Genomic DNA, 25,614 nt, shown 5'->3' with positions numbered 1-25,614 from the left:
ATCCTTCTGCAAACTCTTTTGCTATGCAAGCGTTTATCTTGTGGTTTATTTCTGAAGCAAAGTGGCAGAAATGCATTATGTCTATTATCTTTTCAGACCCAAGAAATCACTTTTGAGTATGTCAGACACAGAAGACTTTGTGGAGGAAGTTGAGTAAGTACAATTTTCCATTGATGCTTCTTTTTTATTCTGTTACCTTACTCATTGCTTAAATGTTTTCAATTATTCAGTGCACAATTTGTGATATTTTCATTCCAAATTCTTTCCAAACCATTACCTTCTTGGAGCCACTGATCTTTTACCCAATACCTCACTCAAGAATCTATTCGACATAAGAGAACCTTGACCTCCTGTTTCCCTAGCTATGATGCTGGTGGATGTGTTATTTTGAAGCCCAAACCTGCCATCTCTTAACTACCATTAACTACTATTGGAAAAATTCCCATGATTAGGACTCTGGTCCAACTTTTTCTCTCTAACCCAAAGAGCCCAAATTTCAGTACTATGTTAGCATCCCAGCTGGAATCAACTAATTTAACAGAGATTTGAATGTGAATCGATGATTTCTCTGTTTTGCACACTTTTCTCACTTTCTCAGTCAACTTGCTCAGTATTTGAGGAGGTTTTTAATTGGTTATTATTTTATTACAGGGAACAAGAAGGTAAGAAGTCAGATATGAAAATGCTGCAGTCCCTTTTCTTTTCAAAAGGAACACTCTAGAGATCTATAGTAAATATGTTTCTTTATGTTTCATTTGCCCGTTACAACAGAAGAAGTGGCTGAAGGTATGTATTTTTTTCCCTATTTAAGATTATTTAATGTTTCTCTTGTTAATTTATTGATGATAAATACAAACTAGAAAGGCACTTCAACTCACTTTCTATAAGCCAATGATATCTTTAACACAGTATTTAACTATCTCATGATTTAACAATATTATTTTTACTTCTCCTACTTAATATACCGTTCCTGGTATTAATCATTCTTTGCAAAGCAGTAAGTTCTGACATTGGTCTTATAAATATTTAAATTGGTTATTATCTCTGTCTCTTTGGTTTACATTCATAACTTAACTTGAAATACTGAAGAGGATTAAATTAATCTTTTCTGTTTTACTTTGCTTTATATTATATACATATATATATAAAGGAGCCCTCATATTTGTCTTTTAAGTTTGAATGAATGGAAGCTTTTCTCATTTTTTTCCTCATAATGCAGTCCTCCGGATTCTGACATTGGTCCTTTATCTTTCACCAGCTGCAGGACATATTATGGTCCCCTGACCAGAACACAACTCATTATTTCAGCTCAATTGCCTCTTTTAGCTTGACATTTGGTTTTGAATTGTGCTTGCTTTTACTGATTATGCCAAGATTTGGCTCATTTCAAGATTACTATTGTTATGACACAGAGACAGACAGTCCGATCAAAAATCAGCCTCTGTATCCTTGTATCCACCACAGTAAAATGAAAATACCCAAAGGCCATCAAAATTGACCAATGGTTCATAATCAGACTTTGAAAATAACCTTTGTGAATAACCAATACTAGACACTCAGTTTATATCTTACAAGGATTAATTACTAAATACAGTAGCAGACAACAGTAAAAGAACAAAGCATTCTAATTAATGTCTATGATATAAAGCCAATCTTCTTTGAATCTATACTCCACTCACACAAAGATAGACAGACAAACAGACAGACGCAGTTAAGGAATAAATCAAAAGTAAAATAAATGAGATGTAACTGGCCAATTCATTTAAGCAGTGATTGGTAATATTACAGGCACATGGGATCGCATTTTTTCTTGGTTTCTGAAGACACCAGTCAATGTAAATAATTTCCAGTAGGCTCTTTAGAATATTCTCTTAATTCTTATACCTGGATTCTATTCTCTGAGCTTTCAATAAGTTGATAATGGAAGGATAACCAGGGAACAATCCTGTAGCTTACACAGCCACACTTTTTCTGGTAAAGAAAATCACAGTTCGAAACCAGTGTAAACTTTGGTTTCTTGTTCTGTTTCTTTAGCCTTCTCTTAGCATCAACCATTCTGTCAGGCCATGTTAACATGCAAATATTGAAAAATCTTGTTTGAGCATAATGTCTCTCTCATGTCATAATATTTATAAAATACTTTGAACAAGAATAAACCTGCAATTATCTTGCAGACCAGACCTCATACACAAATATCAGGATTTTTGTTCTTAAATAAAATATCAGGCTGCTGCTCACAGCTCAAGCCCTCGGCTCCCAGTCCACAGCTCCAAACCAAAATAATAAAGTAAAGAAAACATTAGCATGGTTCCAACTTTTTCATGACCAAAGCTTATTGGATCATCCGTTGACTAGTCTAGCTTCAGTCATTTAAGAATTTTTCCAATCATTTGTCATCGTGATAAAGTTGTACCATTTCTACATGTTAAATTTAATCTCTCATAGTTTGGCTATTTAGTGACATTTTAACCTTGATTATTTTATCACATTCTACTGTTCTAGCTAATTTATGATTTATATGTCTGAGCAATTTAGAGAGCAGCTAACCTATATTAATCAGTTTTCTCACATCTCAAATGAACCACCTTTTTTGAATGTCAAGATATTTATGTAATAAGACTTTCTAATAAGGACTTGAATGGCGGTTGCTCCAGAGAAAATCAAATCAGGGAGGTTGTTCAGACACTTATTTCATAGATGAAATCTTCCAGGTTATTCCTTGTATAACAACTCAGATTATTGTGTCTATGTTGGTTTATTTTCCATCCAATGAGATCTTCCCTACTATCATTGACATCTGTAAGTATGAAAATTGTGAAATTCGTTCCTAGTTTCAATTAGCATCCATTGGGGATTATCATCTATTTCCTTAGGCTTTGCTAGGCATAAAATTGAAGCTTGCTTGATGTTGCCATAAGCAAATAGACTACTGTTTTACTCTACAACTTTGGTCCACACCTCAAAGTAAATAATTGACTACGATCTGCTTTGGGACATTTTATGAATGACAAAGAATCTACCTAACTGAAAGTGCATTTTATTTTGCAAGTGACATAGAAACCATATTTCTGTAACTTCTTCCTTTGTTGTTTGCTGACATTTAACCCTTTGCTTTTCACACTAGCAGTTTACAAAAATGCAAATTTAAACCCAGACTAGATGATAAAGTAAGGATGTGACTCTGAGGGCATGGCAATCACTTTACCATCACTGGGTCAATTTATGCTAGTTCTTAACAATGATTTTAGTTGAAACTTCTCATTGCAGTTAACATGGGATTATTAACCTAACTATTCTGATGGGGAGAATTGCAGATTGCTTCCAAATCCTATCTCTTTCTCGGAACATAGCACTGCAATTGAAAAAAGGCAATAATGCAAATGTAAGACAATAACAGAAAACATTATAGGTCATCACAATTGATATGAATTATAATCCTATATTTTGTCATGCCTTGTTTAAGCATTAAGTTTTTACAAATTTGAAGGCTATGCTTAAGAAAATGAACACAAAAGGTGGTTACAGCATATTATGTAACTTTTGAGGTAGTAACCTCAAAATCTTGTTGATATTCTATGAAATATGTATTAAATGTGGGCATTAATAGCCATCCAGGAAATTCACACATTCCTTTATTTGCGGACCGACTATCAACAAGAACTATAATATGGCAGACAAACTGCTTTTCAGCTTTACAATGAATACAAGATACATCAAAACTAGATGAATGTGAAATAGACCCCATTGTCTTTTCATTGTACTGTGACAATTCTTTATCCTAACATAAATTTTCAAGATATGAAAAGGCACAACATTTTCATCTAACACACTACCATAATTGGAATAGCGTGCTCGACTTGTAAGAGGTTACATGGTTAAGACAGCTATGTTTGTTGCCCACTTGTAAAGTAATAGCAGACATTGATCTGAGGCAGAGACCATGCTCAATGGTTGTCTGAACCCTGCAAGTGTAAGCACCACCATCTGGTCTCTGTTACCTCACACACAGGGGCCAGCACTCAAGTCGAACTCCACTACTGCAGATGCATCTTAGCAAGGCTGATGCTCTACAGTTCTCCATATTCCATGTTATCATGTCCACTCAAGAATCTTCATCTACTTTATCCTCCCAAACTACTAATTCTTTCTGCATTCAACCTTTCCGAGTGCATGATCACTAATTATGCTTGCATCCACTGCCATCATACTCAATCCTTCTCTTTGTCTCATTACAGAATAAATTGTCCCAGCTCCCAGACTGATGTCTCAACAGAACCCTGACTGTAATCTTCGGACTGCTGATAGTAGCTGACTTCCCATAGTAATTTAAACAAGCCCATTTACCAACACTGGTGGACAGACTATAAACTCTTCTAAGCATCCCACTAAGGTGTTTCTCCTTTGGTTTGCACACATCGTCATTTTCTTGAAGTATATGAAGTGTGTTTGCTGTATAAACTGTTGGAACAGTTTCTGTTGTGTTGTGGTGATATATACAGTGATGTACAATGACATATTCACCTCATCTGACTTATAGAGTGTTCAGTTTTCCCCACTGTCACATGCTGCCTGTCTTTCCCTTAGTGCTGAAAAATGTGTTGCTGGAAAAGCGCAGCAGGTCAGGCAGCATCAAAGGAGCAGGAGAATCAACGTTTCGGGCATAGTGCTGGCCAGCAAGCGAAACCACATGCGGCCTGTGACTGAGCATTCAAGACCTTGTGCATGAAAAGAAAACCAATGTTACCCAGAGGCTGGCAGCCTTTAAATAGGCATTAACACCATGAGTGCTAAGTAAACATGTTCTATGCCATAAGATGAATGTTCTCATGTCAGTGCGTAGCATTCTATGCAGATGCATGAGAGGTGTACTTGTTTTTGTGTACAGAATGACGTGTCAGAAACACGCAATCATCATATCTGTCAGCTCCAAAGTAGAAGTTGAAGACCTGATGTGGTATGAGAGTTGGTCCAAGAATAGATATGCTCATGTTGTGAGGCTGATGATTTTCTGAAGCTGACTCAAATGGGTGAAGGGTCAAGGAGGGTGGTGGAGCAGATGGGAATGTTGTGCAGTAGAAACATTGCATGATGGTTAAAACAGACATGCAGCAAGTAGCCACCAGGTATCTACTTTGTTTTTACCTGTTGGAAACCTGTGCCATTTAATTTTTTTTTTTCATTTACTTATGGGATGTGAGCATCATTGACTGGCCACTATTTCTTGCCTGTCCCTAACTGCTCTTTAGAAGTTGTCTTCTTAAAACGCTGCAACCCACATGTTGCAGATTGAGCCACAATGCCCTAGGGATGGAGTTCCAGGATTTTGAGCCACAACAGTGAAGGAACAATGATATATTTCTGAGTCAGGATGGTTAGTGATTGGAGGGCTATTTGCAGATGATGGTGTTTCTTGGTGAAGGGAGAGAATTAGAAGCTGGATGTAAATAGGATCAGTTGTGGCTTTAATGAGTTGCAAATGTTTGAAAATAAGTTAGTCATTACATCAGGGAAAAATTCTGGTCACCATTTAAGAATCAAAAAGAAAGTAATATGACTTTTTCTCAACATTGAGAATCTGATTTATTTCGATCTTGCCCTGCTTTGCCACCATACTCATCAGTATGTTAATCACGTCACAGAAGGTAAAAGTCCATCAACTAAACTGTATTCGTGAAAATGTCCATAATGTGAAGAAAATTAACTTTCTAAGCACAGTGACATTTGGACATAATTGTAAGAGATACAACATGATGGCATTTATGATGATTAGGCAAGTGTGTTCGTGTTCTTTGAGCAGGGAACTGGTATTGTGAAGCTGTAGATATTGACTGAGGTTTTACGAAACTATTAATCCTAGATTATCATTGTAAACCTCTTCTGCTGAGGTGAATGCATTAATCCTGAAAATCTATGGAACCACCATTTTGTGTAAGCATGGAAAACTCTTCACGCTGTTCCTTATCCTCTGGAGTGTATGTGTGAACAGCAAGAGATCAGATCCTCATAATATGGCTAACAGACAGCTGTAACAACACTACATGGGAGCAAATGACTTCAGATACTGGAACGTAGACTGAAAACAACAAATGCTGGAGATCACAATGGGTCAGGCAGCATCCATCGAGAGTAAGCAAACAATAACACTATCTTATGCCTACCTGACAAGAGATGAAAAATGATTCTTATGATATGATAGTTATGATGAAGGATGTCCAATCTGAAGTCAGGAAACTAAAACTTTGTCAAGAATGCTGTACAAGTGTGACAATCATTCCCTTTTATAGAAAAAAGGGAAGTTTAAAAGAAAAAAGTTGAGTCTAGTACATGACCTGGGCCAGAATCTTCAGTTTCAAGTTAACTTCTTCAAATCCTATTCATCCTGAGTTAATGAAACGTTCAACAGGTCTGGCATATCTCTGAAAAGAAATCAAAGTTAATGTTTCAGGTCCAGTGCCTGAGGACACGAACAGAGTTGGGAGTGTGGTGCTGGAAAAGCACAGCAAGTCAGGTAGCATCCAAACAGCAGTTTCGGGCATAAGCCTCCAGCATCTGCAGTCCTCACTTTCTCCATACTGAACACTGCGTAAGGGTCACTGGGCCCGAAACATTAACTTTGATTTCTCTTCACAGATGTTGCCAGACCAGCAGAGTTTTTCCAGCAATGTCTGGTTTTGTTTCTGATTTACAACATCCCCAGTTCTTTAGCGTTTTATTATGTATTTTTATAACCCTGTTTCAACATGCTACTTTACAATAATAACTGATTCAAACTTTTAATTTATGAAACTGGCTCCCATGTAGAAGAGGAACATGAAGAAAATGGTAAACAAATTTTTAAACTCATTGAATTGCATGCCAAGCAACAAACCTACTAATGTTCTTTGTTTGCTTCATTTCACGTTGTGCTTGTCCTCGTTTGCATTGAGGCTACTTAGATTTTCCATCTCTTGTTTTAATTGTACTGGTTAAACCAGTGATTAACCAAGATTGTTCCTGCTGTGAAAGAACTGGCCTTGATAAATACATAGCAACTCCTTCGGACTTGATTGTTCAACTCTGCATTAAGTAATTGCAATCTCCTAATATTTAAAAGCTCAGTGAAAATGAGTCTGGCTATATAAACCCATGGTGTAAATAGCTGATACCCTAATATTTTAAAGGAAATTTCTAACTTGCGCTTATGTAGACCATTATGATGGTAAGGAATACTGTAACTGGCCTAAGAACCTTTGCTTATGAATGGACAATATAACCAGTATTCCCTATATCCAGTTTCACGGCCCATAGAAACCAATAACATTTAAAAAGAGACTTCCGCAACTGACTTAAATGATCACATGACATGTTTTAAGATTTTTTTCTAAGAAACAAGCAAAATCAATATCAAATAAATACTATATACAGTAGTAGATAAGAAAAACACTAATCTACAGGAAAGTTATCCCCCTTTGATTTGTAACGGGACTGAAGTCCCCACAGTGTGTTTATATATTGAGTACTCTGCAGAACTGTAGCCTTTACAGGAACCAGTCAGATTATTTCCAGCTTCCAACAGATTCACCCTTCCTGTTTTATTGAAATGAAAAGTTCAGTGTTTGTAGATTCCCTCAAAGGTTGTGGTGCCATTCCATCCCACTAACAGGAGACTCTGAGTTTTTGCTGCAATTGGGACTGCAAGATTGACCTAAAGATATTAGGAAGTGGTGAGCTAGAATGCTGATGGGTCACTCTCTGGTTGAAGAGACAAGACCAATTTAGATATAAGGGCACTGTAAGTTTTTTTTTCCTTGGCATAGCCAGGAAGGAATAATTGGAATGGAGTGATGCCATTTTTGCCTATCTCCTTAATAATTTATCAACTGTGATTTTCCATAACTGTTTGTTTTCTCTACTGAGCCTTATCCAGTCTTGATTGCAATGAACTGCTCAAATCTGTAGCCACTGCCCTTTTGTAGCTTCATAGGAGAGAGAAACCCTCAACTGTGATATTGTATCATTCAAATGACAGTCACCTTTTACAACAGTGTTTGTAAAATCTCTGAGCCTTTTGTACTAGAATGGTAAACTCCCTTTGGCAATTAGATAATTCTGTAACCAATAAGAAATCGAGCCACAAAAGAAATAATACAAACAACTCCCTGACTTAAAGGAAAACTAAATTAAATCTTAAATTTTTATTGCAGAATCTTGCTCCAATGTTTGTAAACCGGTAACTTACTTTTTTGTGTTTTTTTTAATGTCAATGTTGTAGAAGAAGAAGTAGAAGATGAACAAGGTAAAATATTGACTCTCTAAGTACTAATGCTTGGCCGCGGTTGAATTCTAATTGAGAACTTTGTCTTACAATTCAGGAATGAAAAGCATGTAATCTGTGTAGCTTCAGTGGAGGGTTTAACTGATAAAATATTTGCTACTCACATGTTATTTTTGACACATCCACTGCAAAACTCAGACTTCCAAAGTAGGATGTAAATCGCAGGAACACAATTAGAACTGGTCTTGCTCAGCCATTCAAAGAGAATTTTAACAAGTTGACATGAGAGACTTAAAGTGAGAGGACTACATTGTGTAATGACCTTTAGTTAGTGTGCAACTCTGTATAACTATAATTGACATGCTTATGATATCATTGTATTATAGCTTGAGACCTGATGTTATAAAGGTCTCTGATCTCATTTTAACTGTGACCAGTTGAATCATGTTAAAAATCACACAACATCAGGTTAAAGTCCAAAAGGTTTATTTGGAAGCACTAGCTTTTGAGGTTGTGGAACATGACCATACGACATATTTGAATCCTGACAAGCTAATAGAGGAGTGCTACTGTTTGCAACCAAATAGTTTAATGTTAGCCCAGACACAAAAGTGCCTGTGCCTGCAATAGAAACATAGAAAATAGGTGCAGGAGTAGGCCACTCAGCCCTTCAAGTCTGCACTACCATTCAATGATCATGGCTGACCATGCAACTTCTGTATCCCATTCCCACTCTCTCTCCATACCCCTTGATCCCTTTAGCTGCAAGGGCCACCTCCAGCTCCCTCTTGAATATGTGTAACAAACTGGCTCCAACAGCTTTCTGTGGGAATGAATTCCGCAGGTTCACCACTCTCTGAGTGAAGAAATCTTCCTCATCTCAGTCCTGAATGGCTTACCCCTTATTCTTAGACTGTGACCCCTAGTTCTGGACTTCCCCAACATCAGGAACATACTTTTCACATTTAGCCTGTCTAGTCGCATCAGGATTTTATATGTTTCTATCAGACCCTCCTAATTCTTCTAAATTCCAGTGAGTACAAACCCAGTCCATTCAGTCTTTCCTCATATGTCAGTCCTGCCATTCCGGGAATCAGTCTGGTGAACCTTCACTGGACTCCCTCAATCGAAAGACCAAAACTGTACACAATACTCAAAGTGTGGACTCACCAAGGCCCTCTATAAGTGCATCAAGGCATCCTTACTCAAAATACTCAAACTTTCTCACTATAAAGGCCAGCATGCTGTTAGCATTCCTCATTGCTTGTTGCACCTGCATGCCAACCTTCAACAACTGTTCCACTATGACACCCAGGTCTTGTTGCACCTCACCTTTTCCTTAACCGCAGCCATTCAGATAATCACCTGCCTTCCTGTTTTTGTGGCCACTTGGATAACCTCACATTTATCCACATTATATTGCATTTGCCAAGTATTTGCCCACTCAGCCAGTCTGTCCAAGTCACCCTACAACCTCTCAGTATCGTCCTCACAGCACACACTGCCATCCAGCTTAGTGTCGTCTGCAAATTTAGAGATACGGCATTCAATTCCTTTGCCCAAATCATTCATGTATATTGTGAACAGCTTGGGTCCCAGCACTGAACCCTGCAGCATGCCCCACATCACTGCCTGCCACTCTGAAAAGGACCCATTTACTCTAACTGTCTGCCAACCAGTTCTCTGTCCACATCAATACATTACCTCCAATACCATGAGCTTTAATTTTCCTTACTAATCTCTTATGTGGAACCTTGCCAAAAGCCTTTTTGGAAGTCCTGAAACACTACATCGACTTATTCATGCCTGCCCATTCTACTGGTCACATCCTCAAAAAATTCCAGAAGATTTGTCAAGCATGATTAACCTTTCGCAAATCCATGCTGACTAGGACTGATTTATTTGATTGTTACCCATATCTAAGTTTCATTATAATCTAAACATTACTATATCAGGTACAAATACTTTGATGGCAGTTCAAGGCACATTATATTGAAAGCAATGTTCTTCTCTCTGGTAATATGGTAATATCTTTTCACTGAAAATTGAATTTCATCTGAGTTATTTTCCATGTAGTATCCTGTTGTGCCATCAGGGATCTTGCCTCCCAGGAGAATCAGTGAGAGAACTGTGTTATCTCTTCACTGCAATGTCCACCCCTGAAGTCTCATACCCCGAACCTTACAAGGATCAGGCAATGTTGAGGTTACCAGGCAACCTTCCCTTGGAATCAAGACACCAGGCCAATCAGAGGCTGGCATCTTGTGCAGTCAGCAGCATCATTGAGGAGGTCATGTCAGTACAGGAGGGATATAAATCAGTGTTCCAAGGTTGCAGTGGATCTAGGCCACAGACAAATAATGTTAGGGGAGGGGCAGTAATTGATAGGATTCAGTGGGAGAGGGAGGTTGGAAACAAGGCCAGGGGCATGATCCTACTTTCCCAAAGTCCAGTCCCTCGATCAGATTGGTTGCCTCTGCTCCCTCTGCCAAGATAACAAGCAGAGGGCATGGTTTTGACTGTCATGTGCATTGAAGAGTGACAGGCCTACCTGGAGGTGTGTTAATCCCTCAATGGCAGGCTGATGCATTTAGACAGTCATTTATTCGTCACTTAAGGCTCCCAAATGACAATGGGCTCAGAAGGTTGACAATGGGTTTTCCCTCTGACTGTTTCATTTTGGTAGAGGTGGTAAGGCAGAGGGTTCAGGTTCTTGTTACTCACTATGGGATGTCACTGGCTGGTCAGCATTGATTGCCCATCCCTAGTTGCCCTTAAGGTGGTGGTGGTGGTGAGTTGCCTTCTTGAACCACTGCAGTCCACAGGCTGTAGGTTGATCCACAATCCCCTTAGACAGGGAATTCCTGAATCTTGACCCTGTGACAGTAAGGGAATGGTGATATATTTCCGTGTCAGGATAATGAGTAGTTTGGAGGGGACTTGCAGATGGTGGTGTTCCTATCGATATGCTGCTGTCAGTCCTTCTAGATGGAAGTGGTTGTGGATTTGGAACGTGCTGCTGTCTTAGGATCTTTGCTGAATACATCAGCATCCCACCTAATTACATGCCTTACCCATTTCCAAACTAACCAGTGGTGGGAACAGAAGATTGTTCCCATCATCTCACTATTACTACATTGCAATGTCAATTTGTTGATTCATATAGTCAAAGAGGAATGGTATTATACTGTTTTTTCCCTTATGGAATAGCTACTGATATGTGCCAATTTATATTTAATGAATGTTCTTTGCTTGAATTTTTATTTCAGATGATGTAGAAGAAGTGGAAGACACAGAAGGTAAGGTGTATGAACCAAAATGAACACTGTCTTTATGATATTTGTTTTGTTTGTCAAATTGTAAGTTCTCTTGTTTGATAATGATGAACATCATGTGTGGCTACTCTATCTTCTCTTCTCTGGATATAATGCTCACTGTACCAACACTATTTCCAAAAAATCAACAACAATGATAGTAATTATTTTATTGTCAAAGCAGTTCTGTAAACATCATTTCTTTCTGTTAGAAATTTACTTTCTCAATTTTTTTGGAACAGCTAGCATCCTCAACTTCAAGACAGCCAGATCATTGCATTTTCATAGTTTAATTGTAAAGCATGCACTTCACTGGGAAATATATGGCAAAAGCCAATACTATCACAATATTAAATTGAAGAAGCTGTAACTGGCTAAAATGAAGTGCAAATCTGGGTTTTAATATTTTTGACTTTTTCTAAAGCTGTATTATTTCAAACATGAGTGATATTTCAGGGGTGGGAGTTTACCACAGAAGTGGATGGGATGGTCAAGGTAATAAAGAAAGTGGGACATATGTTCTTAACAGGTGCTCATAGAATCTAAAGAATATTGCATAAAGGACACACACAAAATACCCTCACAGGATCTCACAGTAGCCTTCAAAATTGCAAGACTTAACAATCACAAATTAATACCATGAGCACAGATATAGAAAACAAACCATTTGGTCAAGTATGGTAATCTTAGCAATATTTTCATTCATCATGTCATGAAACACTCAAAAATGTAAACACTGTGATAGCAATAAAGTGCAAATTATTCTGCAATTTAATAAGGTAAAAGATTTTAAAACAGACAGTGTACCAATTAAATTAATATAGTGTTACTTCAAACCCACTTGAGCTGCACCTTTATTTGTTATTTTCAGCTCAGTAGTTCTACTTGAACCAAAAATGTAAGAAGTTACACATTAATCTTCTAAATATTTATGCACACAAAACACACTAGTTATAAAGTTGTCAAAGATCAAAGTTAAATGTAATGACTATTATTATTCAGTTTGACAGAATGAGTTGTTGTTTTCAACTTTCTGAATCTACAACTGAATAGTTCCCGGGAGTACTTATGCTCCACTGTGAATAATGGTTCAGATTCATTTTCAGACAATGTAAAGTACCCAGTGAGCTGGCTCAAACCACAGTGCACTGAGTAAGTGGAAGGTATGTCCTTCGTAAACATTGGTTTAGAAATTATAAAGGAAAAACAAGACTTGAGGATAGCATTTTTTTCTCATTTTCTCCAAATAAACATTTTAAAAAGCAGTTATATGTGATGTAATATCTTAACATAAGATTTATAAAAAAATCTTAGAGTGCCAATAAAATCCCAATTTTACATCATTCAACAAGTTGTAACCTATTTCAAGTGGGTTTACAGTGAGACTAATAGTGTGAATGGAGAAGTTCTCACCAGTTCAGCAGATTGCAATTTATGGGGTCTTCTAGGAAAGCATTTAATAGCTGTCAGCAGATTTTAGTTGTACATGTATAGACTCTAAAACTGCTGTCAATTTCAGAGGAGTAATGATACAAGGGCTGACAGTTTCACTGTCACTATCGTCTTAACACTGAATCTCATTTAAGATAAAAAATTGCTGAAAATGATTTTAGATGATTAAATAAACTTTCATTTGCAATTTTAATTCCTAGAAGATAAAATTGCTGAAGAGGCTCAAGGTATGAATTGTAAAAAAAACTCAGAATTGTTGCTTGCAATCATTAACTGCTTTACGTATGTCTTCAGGCTTTGTTTGATAACTGAAATGGCCAAATGATTGTTACACATCATGTACTATTTTAGCATTCACCCTTCTTCCTATAACACACAGCTATTGGATAGACAGAATCAGAAATGCTATGTATTGTCGCACAGCTTGACAAATAGATAGGAGACTTGGGAAATAAACTGTTAATTTCCATGTATACGCAAGGAGAGCTAATCTTATCACCATGAAGCATAAAACCATCTCTGTGTGAGTTGTGATACCTCCCAGCTTTATTAAAAATACTAAATCATTACATGGTACAATCCCCAAATTTCAACTGTTTCTCGTCATTTATAAAGTTATTATCTGTCTTTCACCCAAAGCCAGCACTATCTTGTGGATAGTGCAGCTCCTGTACTTCTAGCCCACACTTGTACATATAGGGTTCTTATTTGCTTTTTCTTAACCAACTATAATTTATGGTCCAGATTTTTATTTTTCATTGAAAGATCATTTGAAAAATAATGTTGTTGTATACAAAACCACATAACCCACCATCTCACTATGGCAACCTCAGAAATGTGTTTCTTCCTGAAGTTGTCTCTGAGCTTTTATGAAACAGTTTTACAGAGATTGTATCCCTGGAAGTAAGTATTAGTTATCATGTTTAACTATTGCATTTGAATCACCATACATATCAGAAGTTTCTCGAATTGAGCCTGGCAAAATTTAATATTTTATTTTCCATGGAACAATTCATTGAAATGTTGCACTTGTTAAAACTGACAGGCTTGAAATGATTTAGACAAATCAGTTAGTGCACAGCAGCTAATAGAAATTTAATCAACATCAAGCATTCAGGATTCTGAGCAATAGTAATAATTTAATGAAACTTGCAATGTGGGATTATATGCTTTTCCATAGGGATAGTTAAGCTAAAATGGGGTCAATGATGCTCAGCATAAAATTATGTTATTTTGTGGCCATAAAGCAGTCTATTGCATTGCTGTGTATGTGCCAAAATGTTTGAAAACCTGCTGATATTCAATGGTGGATATCTTACAGATTATAGCTGCATCTCAAGTGCACATCTCTTCGGTAAATTTAAAATAAAAGGAACTTATAGTTAACCAGGAAGGAATTTCAATGATTAATTGATTCATTCAGCACTGAAATCCTCCAGTGTGGGATTGGAATGGAAAGTTGAAGATGCTAACGGCTTATCTATAATCAAATGCAACTACGCAAACATTCTCTCTCATTCCGACATACACAGATTTATACCTACCTATTGGACTGCTCCAATTTTAACTAAGTAGGGGTGGGGGTGTGGTAAGAATGTGTGGAATGTTGTTTTACATTTCAGAATCAAACTCTCACTTTGAAACAGCAAAAATGACAACAGACAGGAGCATTAACTCGAGTGACAACTGTTAGATGCTCAAGAAATAGCACCAAACAAGATGAGAGGTGCGGGCAAGAAGGGAACTTGAAAGAATTCCAATGCTGAGGAAGGCTGAAGTTTATTTGTAGGACCTGCTGGAGCTCTCCTGTTACCCATAGACCACAAGAAATGAATTTAAAAATGGTAAAAACATTCATCTAGGCTAGGATACAATTCACTACTGTCTTCCCTGCAATGGTTGGCAATGTGAATGAGTCAGGGAATCCAAGGTTCAAATCATTTTGAGGTTTGAATGGTGTCATAACCCTTTTAGGTATTTAATAAAGACCTTTATCTGCCTGTGGAGGAAGCCTCATATACCTGCTGAAGCTTGGGACTAGACAGTATAGAGTCAGAGAGATGTTCAGATCCTCCAGTCCAACTCGTCCATACCAACCAGTTATCCTAAACTAATCTAGTCCTATTTGCCAGCATTTAGTCCATATCCCTCTAAACCCTTCCTATTCATATGCCCATCCAGATGCCTCTTAAATATTGTAATTGTATGAGTCTCCACCACTTCCTCTGGTAACTCCTTCCATACACGCACTAATCTCCGTGTGAAAACGTTGCCCCTTAGGTCCCGTTTACATTTTCCCCCTCTCACCTTAAACCTTTGCCCTCTAGTTTTGGACTCCACCACCCCAGGGAAAAGACCTTGTCAATTTATCCTTTCCAAGCCCCTCATGATTTTATAAGCCTCTATAAGGTCACCCTTCAGTTTCTGACATTCCAGGGGAAATGGTCCCAGTCTATTCCGCCTCACTCTGTACCTCAAACCCTCCAATGTTGGCAACATCCTTGTAACCTTTTCTGAACCCTTTCATGTTTCGTATATTCTTCCTATGACCAGAATTTTGTGCAGTATTCCAAAAGTGGCCAAACCAATGTCCTGTACAGCTGCACCATTACCTACCAACTCCTATACTCTATGCACTGACTAATAAAGGCAAGCATACCAAACATTTTCTTCACTATCCTATCTACCTGCAACTCTACTTTCAATGAACTATGAACCTGCACGCCAAGGTCTCTTTATTCAGTAACACTCCTCAGGACCTTACCATTAAGTGTATAATTCCTGCCCCATTTTGCCTTCCTAAAATGCAGCACCAGTTACATTTATCTAAATTAAACTCCATCTGCCACTCCTTGGCCCATTGGCCCATCTGATCAAGATTCTATTGTACTCAGGTAACCTTCTTCACTATCCACTACACTACCAATTTTGGTGTAATCTGCAAACTTACTAACCACACCTCCTATTTTCACACCAAAATCATTTATATAAATGACAAAAAGCAATGGACTCAGCACCAATCCTTGTGGCACCCCACTGGTCACAGTCCTCCAATCTGAAAAGCAAACCTCCACTATGACCCTCTGTCTTCTTCCTTCGAGCCAATTCTGTACCATATGGCTAGTTCTCCCTGTATTCCATGTGATCTGATCTTTCTAACCAGTCTACCGTGAGGAATCTCGTCGAATGCCTTACTGAAGCCCATATAGATCACATCCACCACTCTGCCCCAACAATACTCTTTGTTATATGTGACACTGACTGATGGGATGTTGGTAAGTAACTTGCTCACATTATAGCCTTCATTCCCAAGCTTCCACAGCTCATTATTCACAAGAGGTCAAAACTGAAACATGGATGAACAGAGGAAAAGAACATTTCTGAAAACTTTAAAGATTTTCCATGTTATCATTATTTCAATATTCTCTGTCACATGCTGACAATAAACATTGTGGCAATCATAATTCCCCAACACAATCAATTACCAGTATCAGCTATACTTATGTACCAAGAAGCAGAATGGATTCTAGGCAGTTTACCAGATGGAGGAAACAAATAATGGATGATCTGTGGCCCCAGGTAACTCTCATTCTCTAGAATATAAGTGAATTATAGTTTGTTTTTGAGAGACATATTGGAGTGGAAGAAGGTTACCAAGGTTGGTCAGGTAGTGCATCAGGGCTAAATAACTGGGGCCTGGGGCTCGAGGGACTCTGCTGTGCACAGTCGCGATCATAGCTGCTCTGCGTGGGTCAGAGGCCAGGGACTAAGTTTCTGTCCTTGCTTCTGAGTTTGAGATGGCGCAGCAGTAGATACTACAAAGTCAAAACATTAAAAAGAAACAAAAAATTGCTGTATCGACAGATTTCTATGGAATGTTGACAAAAGCATCAATGCTGAATCAAAAAAGACATTCACAAAAGGAACAAACAGAAATGTGCTTAATACAGAGAACTCTGCTGTGAACTCCACTAGTGATAGCTATTTTATTTTCGTTATTTCTACAAATAATACAAATGATCAGTTTGCTGCTCATTTACTACTAAATACAATTTAACTGCATTGATTTTAAAGCCTTTACAAGATGATTATTGCTAAACTCAGCCATTTCTGAAGCTTATACTTCATCTTGAGGCCAGGTTTATTAAGGATTCAATGTCAAAATGTTAATATTTTTCTGAGCTGGGGCAAACAAATGTTTGAATATAATGTAAAGAAAAGCACAGTAGCAAAGTTTAATCTTGTTTACTGTTGACACAGGTGATTGAAAATATCAATTCAGCTTTGCTTTCACATCTCTAATGTATGTCTTAATGCACTGGCACCTGCTATTGAAACCACAAACATTTATTAATGTAAATTTTATTCTAACTTTATGTCTTCAGAATTATGATACATTGGAATATTTAATGATCTTGGTATTTGAATGGTTTGTTTTTATTCATTTACGGGATATTGGCATCATTGGTACTTATTGTCCATCCCTATTTTTTTTCTCAGAAGTGTTGGTGCACTGTTTTCTTGGCTGTTCCATTCCATGTGACATTTTTACTGAAACAGTTCAAACCTTTATTAGCTCAATGACCTTCAGCTGATGCTACATAGTGGCACTTTTCTCCTATGTGTGGCATTTCATCTGTGTGCTAACTTATCAAATACAAACGTCTTTAAACTGCAGAAAATGCTTCCATGGAATATATACTCTACACTTGATATAAAATTCTGCTTTGTGACATTTGAAATTGCTCTCTGGCACTTCCATGATTACATTACAAAAGTGTAGCTCATTTTCTTAATGCAGCCATTTCATAGCAATCAACATCCTCCTGTTCTCTCCACAGAACCCTGGAGGTTTATTTTACCCAAGGGCTGATCCAATTTCCTTCTAAAATTGTTAAACATCCCAATTTCTACCACACTTACAGGTTGTAGGTCATTGCCAGTTACTGCATAAAATGTTCTTCCACACATTCTCCTTGCATTCTCTTCCCCAATACCACATATCCATGTCCTGTAGTCTTGAACCTTCAGATAACGGAAATGAAATTTTAATGTAAAACTTAGAAATTTATACAATTATATTTTATGACTCACCTTTAATTTCTTTCACTCCCAGGAGAATAATCCCAGTTTCTTCAAACTAACCTTACTACTAAAACTCCCCATCCTTGAATTTTAAAAAAAACTTCTTCATACCCTCAAGCATTCTCACATCCTTTCTAAGGTCTGAGTACTTGGATTAGAAGCATTGCTGTGGCTAACTAAAATGATATACTGGCTCAGTATTCCCTGCTTTTGAATTCAATATCTCCAATTCATGAAGTCCAATATCACATACGTTTGTCTAACAGCTATCTGTATAACCTGCCAGATTCAAAATCTACAAACATTGATATTAAGGTCTCTTAGCCCTTTTGCACTTTTTAGAACTTTTTAGTCTACATTGTATCTCCCTATTCCTTCTGCAAAGGTACATAATCTTACATCTTTCTGCATTAAATTTTGTCTGCGCATTCTACTAGCTATCTTTGTCATCCTGTAATTGATTGATATTATCCTTACCAGATCAAGATGGTGTCAGAGTAGAATGCTTGACACGGAGCTCATCCACTCTGTCAGTTTCTTTCTCTTTCTTTTCCTTTTTTACTCTTTCACTCTTGGAGATTTTTTTTCCTTCCCACTCTCTGTGTGGACCCGGTGAGGCGGCCTTGGTAGTGCCTCGGCCTGCTATCTTGGTGACTCATGGCGGGTCTCGACATGTGAGTGAGTCCTGCTCGGGCATGTTCCAGAGGCATCAGGAGGAGATCGGGGAGGCACCAGCTTCAGCAACGATGGCACCGTGGCCCAGTGTGAGAGGAGCGAGCAGAGAGGAAGGTCATCAGGTGTCTGTGGACGTGTTGCTAAGAACAGGCAGCTGACATCTCCTGGAGAGTGAGCTAAACAGAGGGTTAATCAAATATGGCTGAACTTTTAACTTAATTCCGTTATTATTCTGGTTTAAATATAAGATGGATTTTAACATTAACTATTACTTTATTTTTAAAATTTTTATCCTTATTCTATGAAGATAATGCTTAACTTTTTAACTCAATTTCTCTTACTACTTTGTGCCTAAGTTTTTTGCACTGAGGTATCTTTGAACCTAAGATGGCTCTGTGTGTGTTGACTTATACATTTTTTACTGTACTCTTATACTTCTCTATTTGAGGACACATGACAACAGAATCTAAGTGTAAAATCACCATCAGTCATACTTACAAGTAATCATCAGCATTTGAAATTGTACTTTGCATCCAGTTTCATTTATATGTAAAAAAAACAATAATCCTGACAATAGCAAGATAATCTAAATAATGCCACAATTTTACAGTCAGAGAACCAAAGATTACTCTTTTCTGTCCTTAAGTCAATTTCTTTTCTTAGCTGATACTGGCCCCCACCAGTACAAAACATGTAAAGCATTTGATATAACAACTCACCTCAATAATTCTGAAGTAGAAATGAACACAAGTGTTAATACATTTGAAGTAAATGGACTGAGGACTGTGATATGATTGTATTAGGTATGGTATTTTCTATTACTCACAACAATAAATATTACCATTATGTATGGACACAGTGGGAGAAAAAAGAAAAACAAATGGAACATTTCATACTACACCCCAGTGTGTACACTTAGTTCATTTTCTTCCTGAAGAAATTACCATTTGCTTAAAATTGTCATTGGCTCTTTAGATTTAATAATATATTATTGTCTCAATAAATGTCTAGCTCTGTTATAAGTCAATTCTAAAATTGAGTGAATTCTGTTAATAAGATAAGGAGGTTTTCTGCATTATTTTTGCAGTCTGTCCAGACTACTAGCTTACAAATAAAATAAAAGAATCATATTTGAAAGAATGATGGTTGAAGCTAACAGGTCTGTAATTGTCACAAGGAGGGTGTGAGGGTCTTTTTAAAAAAATATTTTAATAATGTCTTACCTACCTTTTTTTACAGAAACAGATACAAGAGATGGAGGTACAAAAATTTTTTTTCACCTTCTTAAAGAACATTAAGATTTTTTGGACAAAATCCTATCATTAATAGAAGTCACTTGGCCTTTGGTTCATTTTTTGTTTTATAATAGCCTGCAAAGTGCTTCAGGAAATTTTAGTTGATTAATGGTGCTATATAAATAAACATTGTGATTTCTTGCAAAAGTACCAGTTGGCTTAATTATAATCTCTTATTCAGACAACTTACATGGTGGAATTAATAACTGATGTCACAATTTTATAATTTACTATCTCTGATACAAGTAATGGATTTATACACAGGAAACTGTTAAGTCAATAATTATTTTGCTAAGAAAGCTTATACATTTAATTGTTTTATTCTTTCATCCATTCTGTTTTTGCCAAGTTCAGCCAGAAACTAGCAATGGAATGAAAATTATTCCAATTAATGTTATGGATATCTGTTACTTTCATACACTTCATCACAATAAACACTTTACAATGCATCAGAATAAATATTTAAAAGAAATTAGAGATATATAAAATTTATCCCTGACAAGCTGGAAAAATATCAGTCCAGTCAGCATCACAATAGCTTCCATGTTCAACAAAGAAAAATATCTCCTCCCTTGATATAACATTTGTGGTATTTGTAAAGAAAGATATGATCGCAGATTGTAGCCAAAGAATTAGCACTACAATATACAAAATGAATAATCATCATAAAGCTTGACAATTAACATCTGTTGAGCTTGTTTTCACATTAACATAGCTTGTCACATTATTTGCTAAAGCATTTGAAACCCTCCAGCTGATGAGATTTGGGGAGGTGAGAGGATAGGGAAACAGGGTAGGAGTGTGACTGAGGTGTTGAAAGAGAGAAGTGTGGGGTGGATACAGGAGGGATAAAACATCAGGGGATAGGAGACTGGTTTCTCTAGACTTCCTGTTGTTTTTATTTCAGATCTGCGGTACTTTGCTTTATTTAAATTTTTGTAACCCATTTATATATTTTCTTCACTTAATAGATAGCTATGATTGGAAACAGTTGCAAATAGAAATGAATATGTATAGAATCAGGGTGTGGCTCAGGGGTCAGTTTATCTTCCATGCAGGGTCACCTTAGTCCTCACATTGCCAACTTCCCAAACATTTTTCTAACTTCTCTTTTAAATACTTTCTGTGATCTAGCCTTCACAACTCTCTGGGGTAGAAAATTCAAAATGTTCATTAGTTTCTGAGAGAAGTATTTCCTTTGCATTTCAGTCATAAATGAATGTTGCCCCTATTCTGTAAGCATGTCTGTGAGTTCAAGATTTCCCCATTAGTGGAGACAACTCAACATCTACCCTGTCAAAAAAAAAGTCAAAGGACTGCGGATGCTGGAAATCAGAAGCAAAAACAAAAATTGCTGGAAAAATTCAGCAGATCTGGCAGCATCTATAGAGAAAAAGCAAAGTTGATGTTTTTCGTCCATGATGTTTCTTCAGGATGGAAAAAGGAAAGGTCTGAAGAAGGGTCACTGGACCCAAAATATTAACAATTGTGTCTTTTTATCAGATGTTGATTTTAAATAGACTTAGCCTTAACATATTTGGAAGTATCAAGTGGAGACAATCATAAATAAATTTGCTACATAACATTAATTTAAGTTGAACAACACTTTTTGGCTTGATCTTCAGGCAATATTCTGGCTGACTAATTCAATAGACATTTTATGTAACTGGTTGTTTTTTATTCTCAATGTTAAGTTTGAACATTATTCACCATTTATAAGTATTTAATGCATCACTTTCCAATACAAATTCTTCATATTGCAAGCATTGGCAATGATTATCATCCAACAGAAGTAATTCAGACCTGATTAATGTTTTCATTCTGACTTTAATAAAATTTGACTAATTGATGTCTCATTTTCTCCCACTGTTCCATGTGAAGGAAGACCCAGGCCAAAGTAAGTGCAGCTAATTTTGTCAATCATTTTTGAAGCTAATTGCTATTGTATCATGACTATCTGCTGACATTTTGATACTTGTGAGGTTGCCTGCGGTGCAGTATTTTCACACACACACATCCCATTCCAGAAATTTGACTGAAATTTCAGCGCGGTATTTGATGGTGTGCTGCATTTTATTTTAGACCCTGTGTGCACTCTCAAATGGGCATAAATAGCAGAGTCATTCCCTTGATTACATGTCCAATATGAAAATCATCTTGTCATGATCTCATTGCAGTTTATGGTTCCTTGATGTCCTCAGTTGGCTGCTGCATTTCCCTATGTTGCTACCGCAATTAATCTGTTTGACAATGGAGGACATTGTATGTCTGAAAAAGTTAATGCTGAAATGTGTCGCATTGATTTTGGTGGGGGTAGAAACAATTTAGGATTTCAAAGGCATGTGACCTACCATCTGAGTCTTCCTCATGGTCTCTCTAACAATGTTAATTGCATAGAAACATTCAGAACAGAGGAAACCCTTTGGTCAATACAATCTTCACTGACAAAAACAATCGTAAATCTACACAAATCCCACCTTCCAGTCCTTGGCCCATAACTATCAGTGTAATTGCGTCAAAGTTTCCTGGTTGAGCTCAGTAAACATGTGAACAGCGAATATGATCTAATGCATTCTTTGTTTTATCTTCATAGACTCTTTATGACCAACCTTGTGCCACCTAAAATTCCAGATGGAGACAGAGTTGACTTTGATGTAAGTACCTAAACTGTCAATTTCTTTGTTTGAAACTATTTTCCTGAGCTAAATACTTAATTGAATTTTAAAGATTTCTTTCTTGCCCCTTGTATCACATTCTGTCTTGAACATATCTTCCTGTGTATCCTTTGCTCTCTTGCACGATGTTGATCAATCCTTATTTAGGTTAACAAAGGAAAGGGTGTAGGTAGGTCAATCCTTCAAGCAAGTTCTGAGATTCAAACAGATCATTGTTGATCTGTAGCTCAACTTCAATTAGTCCCTTGCCATAAACCTCCTGACCTTCTTGTTTTTCTCTTGCCCCCCACCTAATTTTTGGAGATCTTGAGAAGTGCATACCAATTCCATGGCCATCAGGATCTGAAAGGGAATTTTAACATGGAATTTCTGCTTCAGAGATAGGCACACTGTCACTGCACCAGAAATCCATTTTCTGGATAGCCTGTATCTCTCAAAATCAATTATTTTCAGTTTTGATGGTAACAGTTGAGCAACATCCTTTGGAAAAGTGTTTTTATGATTTTACACTGTATTTTATGTGAAACAATCTTTCCTGATTTCACCCCTTAATATCCTCGGTCTATTTTTCAGAATGTCAGTCTTATTCAGGATTCTTGTCCCAGAAGATATAATTTGCCCTTCTTACCCTCAGGACTGTTTTTGTGTGGTTTCCTGTTATTTAACTGTTTGGACCATAACATCCAAGCTCAATATTTTTCCTTCCCAGTATACAGACATGGAAGTCCTCTTAGCTAACCTAATATCCTAAGGTCAGTTATGACATCTGTAATTTAACCTTGTATATGACTAGCTAATTTAAAACTGTGTAATAAATTAACCCAGACTTTATCACTCAACTTGCCATGCAGATAGCTAATTTCTGCTGCATTGCCATGGTAGCACCCTGACTAATTGGAGTCTACCTGTCCAATCTGAGAACTAAGATTGACAGAAAACTGTTTCTCCATGACAACAATAACTCAACCACTCTACTCCCCTCTTCAAGCAGTATAAATTGGTGTCCCCTTTCCTCAAGCCTCTTTTTTGCATTAGTCCTGATGGATGTAAGACAAAAAAGCTTCAATTTGTATTTTCTTTTAGCAATGGTTATCTGTATGTCAAATCATGAAAAATTTGGGAGATTTTCAAATGTGTTGATGTTCGCTTTTATGACCATCAATTTTTTAGGACATCCACCGGAAACGGATGGAGAAGGATCTTCTGGAGTTACAGACCTTAATTGAGGTGCATTTTGAGAACAGAAAGAAAGAAGAGGAGGAAATAATTGCTTTGAAAGAAAGAATTGTGAGTTGTTTCTTTTTAGGGATATATTCTGTAAATTGTGAAATGTGAGCCTGGAACTTTTATTACTGATTCTGCTGCATTTTCAGGATTTGAGTGTTTCCATTGTTTGTATACCAACAGCATTGTAAAACCTGTGCCCACACCTCCTCCCTCACCTCTATCCAAGGCCCTAAAGGAGCCTTCCACATCCATCAAAGTTTTACCTGCACATCCACTAATATCATTTATTGTATCCGTTGCTCCCGATGTGGTCTCCTCTACATTGGGGAGACTGGGCACCTCTTAGCAGAGCGCTTTAGGGAACATCTCCGAGACACCCGCACCAATCAACCAAACCGCCCCGTGGCCCAACATTTCAACTCCCCCTCCCACTCTGCCGAGGACATGGAGGTCCTGGGCCTCCTTCACCGCCGCTCCCTCACCACCAGACGCCTGGAGGAAGAACGCCTCATCTTCCGCCTCGGAACACTTCAACCCCAGGGCATCAATGTGGACTTCAACAGCTTCCTCATTTCCCCTTCCCCCACCTCATCCTAGTTTCAAACTTCCAGCTCAGCACACTCTCCTTGACTTGTCCGGACTTGTCGAACCTGCCTATTTCCTTTTCCACCTATCCACTCCACCCTCTTCTCCTTGACCTATCACCTTCATCTCCTCCCCCACTCACCCATTGTACTCTATGCTACTCTCTCCCCACCCCCACCCTCCTCTAGCTTATCTCTCCATGCTTCAGGCTAACTGCCTTTATTCCTGATGAAGGGCTTTTGCCCGAAACGTCGATTTCACTGCTCGTTGGATGCTGCCTGAACTGCTGTGCTCTTCCAGCACCACTAATCCAGTATTTGCTTTCCAGCATCTGTAGTCATTGTTTTTACCTCCTAGATAGATAACAACTTAGGGTGCCTGGGGCAAATTAGCCACCATTAAAGGAGAAAGCGAAGTGAGAAGAGATCCTTTTAAATAAAAAACCAGTGCCTTCTCATTCACCTTTGCAAAGATGATTACTAGAAAACATTCAACTATATGTCTCTAAACTACAGGCCCTGAGATTAGTCTGGACTACTTTGGACTCCAATTCAACAATTCACACCTCCTGAATTCATGTGAAAAATTAACCAGCAGTGCAGAAACCAACCAAAGGCTGATGATGTCTACAGTTGCTAAATAGGGATCCCTCTCTTGATTGTTGTTCCTCTCTCAATTGTTGTGTGAGGTTAATGGAGTAAAGCCTGAAATATCATCTTAGGTCTTTGCAAGAAGAATCCAAAAGAAATCTCATTGTCCAAACTTCTTCAAATTTGCCACCAACCCACATTTTTTTCCTGGTAACTAAATATTTAAAATGATTATTTGAAATTATAGTTTTTGTTGTTATAGAATTTCTAGTTGATTTTTGGAGCTTGAGTGACATCTGGTATCACTACAATACATCGGCAAGGTTGAGAATTTTGTTCACAGCACATTTTATTGATGTGCTCACCCTGCAGTTTAAGAGTTTGTAGGAAGAGAGGGAATGAATGAATACCAGGAGATCATTGAGAAATGAGCAGGTCGTGTAGGAGCCTTCCACTTGCACC

At 37.5% G+C, this 25,614-nt stretch overlaps 1 protein-coding gene across 5 annotated transcripts in view; it reads left to right on the top strand.

The window, feature by feature from the left end:
• Nucleotides 1-731: 731 nt before the first annotated feature.
• The window catches only part of LOC140467141 (troponin T, cardiac muscle-like), a 42,678-nt gene continuing 17,795 nt past the window's right edge, over nucleotides 732-25,614 (top strand). Inside the window, exons 1-9 of one of the 5 annotated variants that reach the window (XM_072563211.1) lie at nucleotides 732-786; nucleotides 6,802-6,822; nucleotides 8,252-8,275; nucleotides 11,524-11,553; nucleotides 13,221-13,247; nucleotides 20,020-20,040; nucleotides 21,957-21,972; nucleotides 22,669-22,729; nucleotides 23,921-24,037. In XM_072563211.1, the coding sequence (XP_072419312.1) occupies nucleotides 747-786; nucleotides 6,802-6,822; nucleotides 8,252-8,275; nucleotides 11,524-11,553; nucleotides 13,221-13,247; nucleotides 20,020-20,040; nucleotides 21,957-21,972; nucleotides 22,669-22,729; nucleotides 23,921-24,037 (357 nt within the window). In that variant the 5' untranslated portion in view covers nucleotides 732-746. Of the gene's footprint in view, nucleotides 787-2,324; nucleotides 6,127-6,191; nucleotides 6,823-8,251; nucleotides 8,276-11,523; nucleotides 11,554-13,220; nucleotides 13,248-20,019; nucleotides 20,041-21,956; nucleotides 21,973-22,668; nucleotides 22,730-23,920; nucleotides 24,038-25,614 lie in introns of those variants that run through there. The other 4 variants (XM_072563212.1, XM_072563213.1, XM_072563215.1 and 1 more) reach the window with 4 other exon arrangements.

This window comes from Chiloscyllium punctatum, chromosome 45, assembly GCF_047496795.1.
Source record: "Chiloscyllium punctatum isolate Juve2018m chromosome 45, sChiPun1.3, whole genome shotgun sequence".
NCBI classification, from domain to species: Eukaryota; Metazoa; Chordata; class Chondrichthyes; order Orectolobiformes; family Hemiscylliidae; genus Chiloscyllium; species Chiloscyllium punctatum.
Note: the sequence above shows the minus strand (reverse complement) of the source record. Positions and strands in the feature narration are given on the sequence as shown.